Source organism: Hydra vulgaris, chromosome 04, assembly GCF_038396675.1.
Source record: "Hydra vulgaris chromosome 04, alternate assembly HydraT2T_AEP".
Taxonomy (NCBI): domain Eukaryota; kingdom Metazoa; phylum Cnidaria; class Hydrozoa; order Anthoathecata; family Hydridae; genus Hydra; species Hydra vulgaris.
The window spans coordinates 6,625,046-6,640,473 of record NC_088923.1 but is presented as its reverse complement, the minus strand read 5'-3'; the positions used below and the strand labels follow the sequence as shown (position 1 = coordinate 6,640,473).

At 26.4% G+C, this 15,428-nt stretch overlaps 1 protein-coding gene across 2 annotated transcripts in view; it reads left to right on the top strand.

The window, feature by feature from the left end:
- LOC101236644 (solute carrier family 22 member 15-like) overlaps nt 1-15,428 on the top strand; it is a 69,747-nt gene that overhangs the window by 14,181 nt on the left and 40,138 nt on the right. Inside the window, exon 3 of one of the 2 annotated variants that reach the window (XM_065795332.1) lies at nt 4,867-5,187. The exons of the other annotated variant lie outside the window; for it this stretch is intronic. Within the exon in view, the coding sequence (XP_065651404.1) occupies nt 4,867-5,187 (321 nt within the window). The remainder of the gene's footprint in view (nt 1-4,866; nt 5,188-15,428) is intronic. 2 annotated transcript variants of the gene reach the window in all.

Sequence of the window (15,428 nt, the reverse complement as noted above, 5' to 3'; positions counted from 1 at the left end):
GGCCGGCCAGGTCATGTTTTTGAGGACACCATTATCCTCTTGTTCCTTTATGTAGTTCTTACATAATTTTGAGGTGTGTTTAGGGTCATTGTCCTGCATAAAAACAAAACTACGACCAATAGTTCTTAAGCCAGAAGGTATAGCATTGTTTTCTAGAATTGTTTTATATTGTTCTTTTTTCATAATACCCTCAATTTTAACTAGGTCACCAACACCAGCTGAAGAAAAACATCCCCATACCATAACTGACCCACCACCATGCTTGATTGTCGCCACTAAACACTCTGGGATCATTTTTTCTTTTGTTGTTCTTCTGATGTAAATTCTACGTCTTTGCCCAAACAGTTCAAATTTGGACTCGTCGGTCCATAGTACTTTTGCCCAGTCTCGTTTTGTCCAATTTTGGTGGTCTATAGCCCATTGTAACCTTTTCTTTTTATTTCCAATCCGTAGCAACGGTTTCCTGACCGCTATACGGCCAGAAAGTCCTGCTTGTCTAAGACGTCGTTTCTTAGTGGTTAATGAAATAGATTTTGAATGACTCCTATTAAAGCCTGAAGTTATTTCCGGGGCCGTAAGTCTTCGATTCCTTTTACTCATCAATATTATACTATTATATTCTGCTTTTGTTGTTTTTCGTGGTCAACCAAATCTTTTTTTGTCTTCAAAAATGCCTGTTTCTTTCCATCGTTTGATGGTATCTTGTACAGTACTTCTGGCAACTTTTAATTTTTTGCAAATTTTACGAACTGAATAACTTTCTTTATGTAATGTAATTATTTCAGAACGTTTTGCAACCGTTAAAGAAAGTTTCTTACCCATATTTTTAGTTAAATAGTCGAATTATAAAATTTTAAAATCTTTTTTAAGATTTTTTAATGTAACCATCATTAATACCAAATGAAAGCTAAACAAAACTAAATATTTTTAATCATTTTAGTCGGCTATCATTATATTATAAATATTTACTTCATGTTTCAACAAATAAATAACTTTAACAAGACCAAACTCTTAAGAGTAATGTAAAGCTATATATCAAGTTAAAATTAACAATTAAAAAAAAAAACTTACTTATTTAAGTTTGAGGTCAGTAATACCCAATTACTGACCTCAAACTTACATAAACACTTAAAATTAGTAAGTTTAAGTATTATAAATTAATTTTATTGGTTAATTTAATGATACAGGATAGATTTTAGCTTTTTATATAAAAATATCAAGTGTCCGGAAACTTTTGGCCTGCAGTGTATGTCGTTTACAAAAACAATGAACTTCAGAAAAATAAAGAAAAGTCGGCTTTAAGGTTGGGCTGGGACGGGTTTTAGTTTTTTGGGTCGGGGCGGGCCGGATATATGGCATAACCTTAAAAAACACATTTTAAACTCAATTAAAACTCTCCGTAATATACCCATGTTTTTGGTTTACGCCTGGATCGTGACAAACACGTGTCTATACAGGTCTTAATTCTGAAAAAGAAACTAGATGTGCCGATTGGGAGCACAACCATTTTTGACAGGATAGCCATATGTCCTGGAAAAAAAAATTAACATCTTACTGTTATTACTGCATAATTTAATCTATAACTAAGACTAATCTTTCTTGACTTGTCAAAGGTTCATAGAAGCATTCTTCTATTTTTTAGTTTTCATGCTGTGAGTTAAAACCTTGCAATGATAGGTAAAATACATCACAAATTTAAATAATTACTAAGAAAAAACCCATAAAAAATTAGGTAAAAACGAGGTATTTTGTTAAAAATAAATTAAATATAATAAGCAATTGTGGTTTAACCTCCTGAGTAAACATCGCGCCAGAGGTTTTATTATAATTATAAAAATCAATATTATAATATAAAATAAGATAAATGAAATGCAATAAATATATTTTTATGATAGAAAAATAATGTGAATATAAAATAAACGAAAGAAACTCCTCTAAATTTTCACTACTAAATGTGTTAAAATTAATGTTAAAAACTTTAGCGTAGATTTCAAGCATTGATTATATAGAAATAGATTTTAATATTAAAATCTATTTCTAAATAATCAATGCTTACAATTTTCAAAATAATTTACTAAAGCCTTCAAAAAAAAAAAAAAAAATTGAAAACTGAATTATAAAACTTTTATCTAAAAAGTTATTTATAAAATATTTTTATAATAATTATTTAAAAAAAAAGTTTTTGAATACCAAACTAACACCTTTCTAAAAGTATAATTTGGTGTTTATTAATTGCTCCAAGAAAACCTACGATCTATGAAGACCTAATGATCTTATTACAAAGCATTTAAATAACGAAGAAGTTCTCACCTCCTTCTTATCGATGTTGCTTATTTGGCTGGAGCAGGCATTAAAACTTGAAACTGGTTCTAAGCCACAACTCCATCTACTCGATCACGGTTACTAAATAAAAGAGTAAGAGTGTTTGCTAACAAGCTAACACTACCAGAAAACATTGCTTTAGTGGATTCGCAATGGACCTATATAGGAATGCTTACATATGCTTACATAGGCTCACATTTTGAGCGGTTCATTGGAGTTTTGTACACCAGATACTTTGTGTACTATTAGTGGATAAATGCTATAAATGGCCAGATGAAAATATTCCGATATGTTAATACTAGCTAGAAACCGACTAGCCACTTTTGGCGGCTGCCACTAACGGTCCACTGTGTAACCCATCCAGAATAAGAGTTTGGTGTTTTTTAATACTGCATCTTTGGCGTTTTTTCACAACATATTTTAATGATATTATAATAGTGTTGGGATTTAATAAGATTTTACTTTTTATACTCCATCTAAAATGTTCTCTATACAGTTCATGTTCCATTCTTCTATGATTATGTTCTTTTGTCAATACTTTATTTTTATGCAATTCCAGTATTTATTGACCATATTAGAAATAAAAATGTGCGCCATAGTGATCTGTAAAATTTTATATAATTTTATAAATATATAGGTACATTAAGATCTACTCATGAAGGTCTACCTCTTTTTTAACTACTGTTTTCTAAGAGTTTCTTTACAAGACATTTCTTCAAATTAAAGTTTCTATACATAAAGTTTCTTTAAATAAAAGTTTCTTTACTAGGCATTTCTTTAAATAATAGTTTCTTAACAAGACATTTTTTCAAACAGTTTTAGAATAACAATACAATATTATACAATAAAATGCAATAAAATTAATAATACAATACAATACAATAAAATTAATAACAATACAATATAAAAATTATTTTTGTTTGGTTAAATAATAAAAGTCAACGATTAACCGCTTTTATCGTCAATTATCGATTATGAAAAAACCGTCAGTTATCGATTATGAAAAAACCGTCAATTATCGATTATAAAAAAACCGTCAATTATCGATTATGAAAAGATTATCAATTGTCAATTGTTGACTACATTTTAAAAAGTTTATACATAACTCTTCAAATTGTCTTCTTTTAAATAAGGTTTGGTAAATCATTATTTTGGACAACGAAAATCAAACGTTTCTTTTAAATACTTTTAGCAGTATCTTAAAGTAACATTTATTCCAGCATATACAATAACAACAAGTCGATTGTATCATTTACCGTATTTTTTCTGTAAAAATTAATGTAAAATTTTTATTAAAAACTGCTTTTTAAATGCCCTAACTTTTTAAAAAAGTCCTAAAGTATTTTACGACATATCAGAATCAAAACAGTTCACAGCACATTATAACTTCGGCTATTTTTTCAGAAAAAAAGAAGCAAATACCAAAACTGTAAGAAGTATTGTTTATATATTTTGATCTATATTATTTCATTAAATTTTTACCAATAGAAAATGGTTTTTCTGTTGATGGGTTGAATGACCTAAAACATTTCAATAACTATGCTTGTTTTTTCGATTAATTTTTCTAGCCTTACTTTTATGTTAAATATTTGTCAATACATTATTGTATTTAACATTTTATATTGACTTGAAAAATTTAAATATATATATATATATATATATATATATATATATATATATATATATATATATATATATATATATACATATATATATATATACATATATATATATATATATATATATATATATATATATATATATATATATATATATATATATATATATATATATATATATATATATATATATATATATATATATATATATATATATATATATACTACTGCATACTTATGTAAGTATTTGCTTACTTTTTTTGCTTATTTAAATCGATATGGCTTTTTTAGAAGAAAAAAACAAAGAATAATGAATAAAAAGATTTCTGCCCCATGCCAAAGCCTCAGTTGTTGTAACAGTACACCGATGCGAGTCGGGATATTTGTCAGTTGATGTATGTGCTAAAGCCTCCGGCAGCAGACTTTTTCAATTGACGTCACACTGCTCACCTAAATCAGCATTATAAGATATAAAGAGTATAAAAAAAACTGCACTTTTTCCACAAACATTCATTTTAACCCAACGGGCACAAAACATTACTTAGACGTCTTACAAACATCATATATATATATATATATATATATATATATATATATATATATATATATATATATATATATATATATATATATATATATATATATATGTCTTACGAACATCATATATATATATACATATATACACATATATATGCATGTATATATATATATATATATATATATATATATATATATATATATATATATATATATATATATATATATATATGTGTGTGTATATATATATAATGGGATGCATATACGAATAGTAATAATAGTAGATGTATATAAAGAAATATAGTTGAGTATCAAGAAGTTTATTACTGTAGTAAGGTATGAAGTAATGTTTTTGTAACAAACATAGTATATAAATTTACATACTTAGATACGGACGAAAACGCACATTATTTCCGACGTTTGTAGTGCTGATAGCGTTATCGTTTGCTTCAGCCTTTGTCCGCGACTTTTGGACTTTTTTTGTTTTGCGTATACTGACTGGTTTTTTGCAAGGAGGTTTGTACTTATCATTATGGATTTTAATGACAGAGTTACTTGGCCCGTCTTCTCGTAGTTATTCAAATCTTGTTTGGTGTTCATATACAATTGCAATGTGCTTAATGGCTTTACAATCTTGGTTAGTGTGGCAGTGGCGCATACTAGTTATTATATTAACAGCACCGTATTTGATATTTTTGCCTACTTATAGGTATGAGTTTATATTTGCATTGTAAAATAAATTTATCTCTCTTTCTCTCACCTTCAAATAATATATACACTCACAGATAATATACATATATATATATATATATATATATATATATATATATATATATATATATATATATATATATATATATGTAAATTCATTCTCAAATAAATAAATAAATAACTTTAAATGTGTTATACCAAATAATGTGCTCAATGTTCTTAAAGTACAGACCAATAATAATAAAATAAAAATGACTGTGCATTTATTCAATTTAACATTAATGATTTTTAGCCCTCAATTGCTGCAGTTAGTTAAGATAAAGCAGTTGAATTTGCAAAAATCCACACATTATTCCAAAAGAGACAATTCGTATAATAAAATATTGCAAAATAACATTACTTTATTTTGAAAAAAAACGAATTTTTGAATATGTCCTTAAAAGAAATGGATGTTAAAGTTTTGAACTAAAATTTGACCCTGACAAAAATTATACAAAAAGAGAAATAGAACTAGAAATGCAATTTGGTCCTTAACCCCCAACTCGTATAGTAAAAATGTTTCTAATAATATAATATAAGTGTTTTTAAAATTAGTTAAAAAACGCTTTTAACCGTCTAATAAATTACATACAATTTTTTCATCGAAATACAACTCGAAAATTTTGCCGCAGTTGCATAAAAAATATGGAAAGATTTATAAAATGTCACAATAATGCATTACTAAACAAAACAAAAAAATCCGAAATGAAAAAAAAAAGAAAAAATTGTAATTGTAAACCAAAAAACAGTTGCCTGATTAGTGGAAAATATTTATCAAAAAACTTGGTATATAAATGAATTGTTTCCTTACGAATGTACCTGATAAACAATATATTGGCTTAACAGAGGGTGAATGGAAAAAAAGTTTTGCGCACCATAAACAATATTTAAAAAACAATAAGCATTTAAAAGACGCTATGCTGTCAAAGTACATACGGGAAAGATAAAAAAATTGATTTTATATTGCATTGGCCCATTCTTAAAAAAACGCCTGCATATAATATTTCTAAAAAATGCATATTATGTCTACACGAAAATTTTGAAATAGTGCACGTGCAAATAAATAATAAACATGCAAACCAAGAGGGTGTTTTCAATTAATTTCTAAATACAGGCATGAAAATAAGTTTCTCCGAAAAAACTATAAAAATAAGTGAGCTCAAAAATAATAACAATAATAAATCCCCTCTTCAAAAATATATTAAAAACAATAAAAATAGAAGTGAACAATTCTAAAGAATTCCTTTTATTATTATGTCAGCATATTCCACAATTCCAAAAATGTGTGAAAATTTACTGTAGCGAAAACTGAATAAGAGCGAATTTCATAAGTGCGAACTGGCAAATTGCGTAAGTGCGAACTGACGTAAGTGCAAACTGACGTAAGTGCGAACTGACGTAAGTGCAAACTGACGTAAATGCGAACTGACGTAAGTGCGAACTGACGTAAGTACGAACTAACATAAGTGCGAACTTATTGCAACGCTACGCACTTGTGCCAGTTTTCACTTATGAAATTCGCGCTTACTTAGCCTCCAAACTAAGATATTTATGATTTCCTGTAATTTAATTTTTGGTACAAATTGAAGTTTTAATTATTTGAACATTCATTTCTGATGAGTCTTAATTAATAATACACAGTGTAAAAATTAAAAAATTTCGAAAAATGATTTTCTGCTAATTTATATACATATTTTTTTTTCTTCTGCATACCAATTATGGAAAAACTTGTATTTTATATCGTAAAGCTTTTTTTGTAGATATTTGTATATAATATATATATATATATATATATATATATATATATATATATATATATATATATATATATATATATATATATATATATATATATATATACATATATACATATATATATATATATATATATATACATATATACATATATATATATATATATATATATATATATATATATATATATATATATATATATATATATATATATATATATATATATATATATATACATATATAGGGGAGAGTGGGGTATTGGCGAACACCTAAGCGGGAATGCAAATTAAAGACACCAGTTATACAAAATTGATCATATTTATTGCTTATCAATTAGTTTAACTACTCAGTCACAAACCCTCAAAAGGAATTTTTAAAAATCTTATTATAAAATAAAAATTTATGCCAGAAATAAAACCATTGGTGTTCGGAATTACCCTCCCTACGTGGGGTAATTCCGAACACATTGGGGGGCAATCACAAGCACTGTTGTGTAATAGCGAATAAAAAGCTAATTGTAATAACTAAGTCTAAAAACTATATTATGCAACAAAAACAAAAAAAAGGAGTGACTTTATTTCCATAGAAGCTACAACAGAGTGTTACTCAAGAAAAAAGTTGCATAAAATTATCAGAAAAATTTAAAATCAAATTATAGTGAACAACATCCGCAGCTTCATTACACTACTGCACGTCTGGAACTAAGCATAGGATCCCTTCTCAGCAGGTAAAAAAAAATTGTCGAATTTATTTTTTTACAATGCTGTTTTGACCATGTTCGGAGTTACCCCGCGTTCGCCATTACCGCAGTCTCCCCTACATATATATATATATATATATATATATATATATATATATATATATATATATATATATATATATATATATATATATATATATATATATATATATATATATACATATACATATAGATAAATTGAATATACATATTTATATAAGTTCGTCTAGTGATTTCTCTAAATGTATTGTCTTTCTCAAAGCAAAAAATTCTCAGTTTATTTCAACTATCCTTGTGGTTTAATGTATTAGTCGGCATCCTTTAAGTACTAGTGGTAAATAATGTCTGGCTCGGCAGATTGTTGTTTAGTCCTCATATTAAAATGTTTGTCAAAAACTTTTTAAATTTACGCTATGTCTCAATTGGTTACAATTGGTAACAAGGTGTCATTCTCTAATTTTTAATTAATGATAATGCGGTAAACGTTTGTTAACCATTGCCGTGTTGCTATATACTTTCTTTTGTTTTATTTTTATTGTAAAATAGCTTTGTCTCAATTGGTAACTTAGCCACATAAAAAAATTTCAATTCGAAAACACAATAAAAAATCTCGATTCGAAACGTTACATCTTAATTGTTTTTTTTAAACCTTATAAAGTGTAACTAATTGAAGCGTAACGTAACGTTACTAACTAAAAAATATTTTTTTAAAAATTGCTAATTATCATCCTTTATTTTTATTGTAAAATAGATTCGTCTTAACTAGTTACTTTTTTTTTTTGTAACTAACTTGTTCCATAAAAAAAAATTTAGTTCGTAAAGTCACTCAATTATTTTTTATAAACTTATAGGAGTGCAATTTTAAAAAAATGTAAATTAAAACGTAGCTTAACGTTAAAACAAATTCTATATTTGAGACGTATTTTAACTACGTCTCATATCCAGATTTTGTTAACTTACATTACGTTTCTTTTTTTTAATAATACAAGCGTAATACTTCACAAGATTTTATAAACCCACAAGCAAAAGTGTCAGCATATAAAATGTAAACCTTTATATTTATTTATAAAATAATTTTTCAACCATGAAAAGAATTAATTTTTCAACCATGACAATTCTATATCACTAAATCAATGACTTTTTATTTACGTTTTTCTCTCTCACTCTCTCTCACTTTCTCTCAATACATATGATACGTATAGATCTTAGAATAATTTAAAACTTAAAATTAAAAATTTTGAATATTTCGTAGGCTTTTACATATTTTATAATATTTTTCATAGCCAATGTAAATATAGTTTAATTTGATCGCGATGAACTGTTAAATCTGCTAACTTCTAATTGGTTTTTATGATTTAGTAAAAGACTTAATGCACATGTTAGTGAAAATACTAGACTTACAGAGTGTTTACAAAAATGTTATTTTTTTCTTGCATCCCAAATTTTTTTTTTCAAGTTTTATTTTCTGAAAGTCTAGATTAATTTTTTTGGCATAAACCTATTTCCTTCAGAGTGTGAATGATTACTATTGATGAATAATTTAATTACAGTTTTTAGTTTTTTAATATGATCTAAAAAATAATAATCGCATTTGTAAAAAGTTAACAAAACGGGTTATAAAATGAGTAACTTATTTCTTAAATAGAGAAACATTTATAACAAAGAAAAATTTATTTAAAATTATAGCCAATATCGATAAACTTAACAAAATAAAACTGAAACACTAAAATAAAGAAAATAAAGAGAATTTGAATAAAAACAATAAAAATTTCGAAACCTGGTTAAATATGATTAGTGATTTTTTTTAACTCTTTCATAAAAATTATCATTTTAATAAAAGTAAAATTTATTTTGTAAAAGCATTATGAAAACTAAGTTTTTAATGTAATTTTAAATAATCTGTTGTCACATTTAACACTAATAAAATATATGACAATTACAATAATCTAATGAAATATGAAAAAAAAGTTGCTCCTCTCACCATTTATGTAAATCTCAAACCAACGCGTGTATTATTTGTAAAAAAAAGTCACTTCATATATAATAATAATTCTGTAGTAAAAGTAATGAAAAGTAAATGCAAGCTAATCAACCCTTGAGAGTAATTATAAATAAGTATTTGAGAGTATAAAACCAACTTTATGAATACTTAAAATTAAACCATTTATTTATTAATATCAATACGGTTTTTGACATCAACAGGAGGTAATTATCTTGATCTTTGCGAGAGTTTTTGGTGCATTTCATTATAGCAGCTTATCAGTTCATTATAGCTACCTATTAAAGAAGGTTTTAAATATGAAATTATAAATAAAGAACTTCAATGAAACAAAATTTTTTAACTAATTGCAAGATGTTCCTGTATAATCAATCCAATTAGAGATATCTTATAATCTTTTCCAGACGTGTCAAACTCAATTTAGTATGGGGGCCAGAAATTTGACATCTTTTATTCGCTGAAAGCTTAATAAGGTCTGGTTTTTGGATGTCTTGGCTAGCTACCACTTTCGTTATGGAAGACAAATGTTCATCAGTAAGCCTGGACCTCTCAGGGTTTTTATTTCGTTTCATATGTGAAAAATATTGCTCACAAAGATAAGTCTCCCAAACATTGCACATATTTGACAAGCAAATTCAATCATCTTGGGAAATTGCCGTGGTATTAAAAATGAATAAAACTTGGGTACACCATAATCAGTAAACTGTTGTTTGAGAACAGAATCACACTGAAGTTTAATTATTTCCATTTGCAGATCTTCTTCCGCTTTTTCAATATCAGAGTTGAATGGTAGGGTGAATAAAGCAAACTTTGGTTTACATTTTTTGAAATCTTGAAACCTCACTTCAAAAACTTGTTTTACATTGTTTATATTTTTGAGTAGCTGCTAAACATAAAATTTGGGTCTTGCAGCTTCATAAACTTGCACGTCTCAAAATGTACCAATTTTTCTTGTTCAATTTGGCGTTCCCAGAGAAAAAGCTTGGTTTGAAAAGCTCTGTCATTATCAAACATTGTGGTGAACAATTTGTTCTTTCCTTGCAAAATAATGTTCAGATCATTTAGGGATTTTGTGATATCAATAAGAAAAGCTAAATCTTGAAGAAACTTGGTAATTTTTATATCTGAAATAATTTTCCTTTTGTTTCCAAAAATTGAAATATTTCAGTTTTCAGATGATTGAATGCTTTTAGTACTTTGTAGCATGATAACCATCAAACTTCAGTGTAATATGGTAAATCCTCATATTCACTGCCATTTTCATTCAACAATGAAGCAAACTGACAATGATTTAGTCCCCTTGCTCTTAAAAAGTTGACAACAGATGCTATTCTTATAATCACATTATCCAGATCAATTTTTTTTCCGCATAATACTTCTTAGTGCATGAAAATTGTTATCTTTTTGCCAGTTTTCTCATTTAATTTACCAACAAGGCCCTTTGTCGAACCAATCATAGCGGGTGCTCCATCAGTAACTATAGACACTAGTTTAGTAATTGGAAATTTATACTTGTCCAGTATTTTTTCAATCTCCAAAAAAATCTCTGCACCTGTTGTTGTACCATGCATTGGAATTAACTCCAGAAGTTTTTCTGTAATTTCATATTTAAAATTGCAACCTCTGATAAAAACAGACAACTGAGCAACATCTTTGACATCTGTACTTTCTTCAACAGAAATTGAAAAGGCCTGAACATCCTTGCAGATTTTTGTTAACTGACTTCTCAAATCTGTTGCTATGTAATTTACACGCTCAGCAACTGTATTTCTTAAAAAACTTATGTTGTTACCATCTTTTATTTTTTCAAGGCAAAGAATCTTTGCAGTTTCAAGTGGGCAGTTTTTGATAAATTCAACTTCAGTAAGAGGTCTGGAATGAGATGCAACTATATGTGCCAGATTATAACTTACTTTGACTATGAGTTCATTTGATTTGTTCACGGAATAAAAAATATTTTGTTGCTTTTAAATTTTTGGCTATGAGTTCATAAAATTTGTCTATCCTATTATCTTTTTGATAAATTTCAAATTTTTCCTGTTGAGTTTGATAGTGCCTCTTGATATTGAATTCTTTCAGCATACTAACTTTTTCTTGACAAATCAGGCAAATAATACTTTCGTTAATGCTTGTAAAAAAGTATAGTACTTCTCATTTTGATTGAAAAATTCTTTTTTCAACTTCAATTTTACATTTTCTGCTTGCACTTGGTTTTGAATGAGAGATTTTAATTTTGGTGACAATAACAAAAATAAAATAGCTCCATGTTAAACAACAACAACAAAATAATAACTGATCTATTAGACCTGATGATTAAAAACTGCTTTTCCTCAGCGTTATTGGAATAATTGTTCAGCTTTACGATAACAAAAATTTGACCAACTTTGATCAAATTTTTGTTTACGTAAAGCTAAGCACTTACTCAGCGGTTTTGGTGTAAATTGCTCAGCTTAACGTAAATAAAAATTTGAAAGATTCTGGTTAAATATTTACTCACGTAAAGTTGAACAAATAATCCAAAAAAGCAATTGCTTTTTTATATTCACCTGCCTTATTTTCTCATATCGATTGTTAAAATTAAAATATATCGTCATAATTTTTACATAATTTTTTATGGTTTTAATTTCAGAGTTTCAATTTTATTAAAAAGTTAGAAAATTAATTTAGAATAAAATTTTATTAAAATGACCTTTTTAATAAAGGAGTTCAGAATATTATTTGTGATTTTTTTATCGTTGTTTTAATAAAACATTTTTGAAATGTATGTCTGCGGGCCGCCATATGTAATAAGATGATTAAAATGTTGAGGGCCGCCATTAAATATTAATTAAAATAATTAAAATAGTTTTGTACATTTTTCCCAACACACTTTCAGATTGTCCAAATGTTTTTTGAAATTTCAAAAGTTAGGTTCAAAATTAAATTTCAAAAGGTAGGAGCGTTTACGATACCGCCAACATAAACACCAAACCATTGCCAAAGAATGATTAACCTCAAATAATCCATAACAAACATTTGAAGATACACATCCATACACATGCATCAATTTATAATATAATAATAATTAGTAAATAAAAAACTTTTTACAGATCAGAGATTTTTCCCAACACACTTTCAGATTGTCCCAATGTTTTTTGAAATTTCAAAAGTTAGGTTCAAAATTAAATTTCAAAAGGTAGGAGCGTTTACGATTCCGCCAACATAAACACCAAACCATTGCCAAAGAATGATTAACCTCAAATAATCCATAACAAACATTTGAAGATACACATCCATACACATGCATCAATTTATTATTACCTTTATTTTTATATTTTTTTTTTTAGTTCTGATTTTTCATATATATAATTATTGAATTTTTTATTATATATATATATATATATATATATATATATATATATATATATATATATATATATATATATATATATATATATATATATATATATATATATATATATATTTTCTCAATATTTCTTGTAACTTTTTTGTTTGTTTTGTTACAAAATTAAATTTAATGCTTAAAAGTTAATAAAGTTCTTAATGTTATAAATTAAAATTAAAATGTTATAAATTAAAACAAAGATAAAATTCAGTAAATAATTCATGTCTATCGTATAAACATAATTAAACTCGGATAGGATACATTACCTTTACATTGCACATTTAAATTACTTTTAATGTATATACATTTTTTAATGCAGTATTATAAGTTATAACAAAAATAAAATGGTAAATATTTATGGGCTACTAACATAAACAAATTGAAACGCAGAAGATCACCAGGATTTACATAGGTTATTACTAAAAAGTAATGCCGTAAAATAAGAAAATAATAAAAAAAAAAATTTCTCACATTTCAACTTTATATTGAATAAAGGTTAAACATAATTGTGTAAAACGAAACAGGGTATTATTTAAAAGTATATAAGTATATTTTTAATTTAAAAAGCTACATCTTTTAGTTTTCTTTTGAACGAATAATAACTCCATTCATCAGAAAAATAAATTTTTTTTAAACTTATTGGGTTCCATAACAAAGCTCCACGAAAAGAAATGCAAGATTTACCAAAGTTTGTTTGGAAAACTGGTTGCCTAATATATTAGGAACATTCATATTAAATAAAAATGCTTTAAGTGAGTAAGAGGATTTTAAATATTTATAAGACGTGCAATATGCTTTTGTTGACAATAAAGAGGCTGCAGTTTATTTTTATGAGTACTACTCCAAGTAATACTAGCATAAATAATATGACATTGTATAAAAGATATAAAAGCAGGGGTAGGTGGGTGTTTTGTGATTTTCCCTAAATAAAGGCAACTTTCAAATTATAGTCGGTTTTTTAAGGAATATAGTTGAGTAGTCGACATTTGACATATATCAGTCAATAGATTTTTTAGTTTTAAGGACCTTTATATTTTTTTAAGTAGCAAACCTTTTAAGGAGTTGCTCCTCCCCTCATTTTTTTCCCTTAAACTGCCCCTGTAATGGTTATGCTAGATATAAGTGTATATTTTTGAAGACAAAATAAACGGCAAAATTAATTTTTATTTTTTTAACATTTTTATTATTTTTCACCTTTATTTAAAATAGTTTTAGGTTCATACCCAAAACTTCACAAAGTACGTTAAAACACACCTAACTACTCTCGTTTAAAATATTAACCATAATAGTCAAGTTATGATTTTTTGAAGTCCATCTCTAAGTCAGTAATGGTTACTCTGACTCTAAATAAAATGGCAGTTTATCAATTCATTTCTCCTTCTTGACCTGTAATTATATTGAAGTATTATTTGTATTTATATATAAATACAAATAATATATATGTTTATACGACATGTTTAAACATATATGTTTATACCGTAAAACATGAAAACAATAAATGAAAAAAAAAAATCCATGTCTGCTTTAAGCTTTAAACAAAGCATTTTTACTGAATAGCAGAACTTAGAGAAATATAAACGGGACCTAGTTATTTTGACCTAAAACAGTCTAGTAGCGTCTATGAAAACAACAAGGTGAATTTACAGTAAAAGATTTCCAAGTGTTTTGGAGAAAATTAGATAAGATTGTCTTAAGGTATCTTGATTTGAAGTTAGCTTTGATTATAGTATGCTCAAAATGTCTTTTAGACATTTTACCTAATAGGATGTCTAAATGAGTGCAGTTCTTATTTAACTTTTATAAAGAATGTTAATTGTACTAAAAGTTTCTAAATGTTCAATAATTAGTAAATAAAAAACTTTTTACAGATCATTGTTTCCCTAGGATTTAAGTTGTAAAGCCTCGTCATGGTGCCACAGAGCGTATAGAATCAACACAAGACAATAACAACAGGTCTTAAGAAAATATAAAAAATAATTCAGTTAGTTAAAGGCAACAAAATATTATGAAAAGATTACGCGTAATGAAGAGGAGGCGCAACAAATAGTCGGTAGTTTCATTTTATTAAATTGTTGAGGAAAATTTTTTGTAGTAGTTCTAGTTGCTGTTGCAACAATAAAAAATAACTCTCATGAAGATGTCTAAAAGATTTTTAATGTTTATTTATCCAATATTATAACTTGTAATGTGTGAGCAAGGTTATTAAGATTTAAAAAAGTATTGTGATTTAGGAACGATTAATAAGTAGACAACATTTAGAATAAATAACACTAACCAGCTATCTTCGAAAAAAACTTTAGAATAATTAACACTAACCACAAA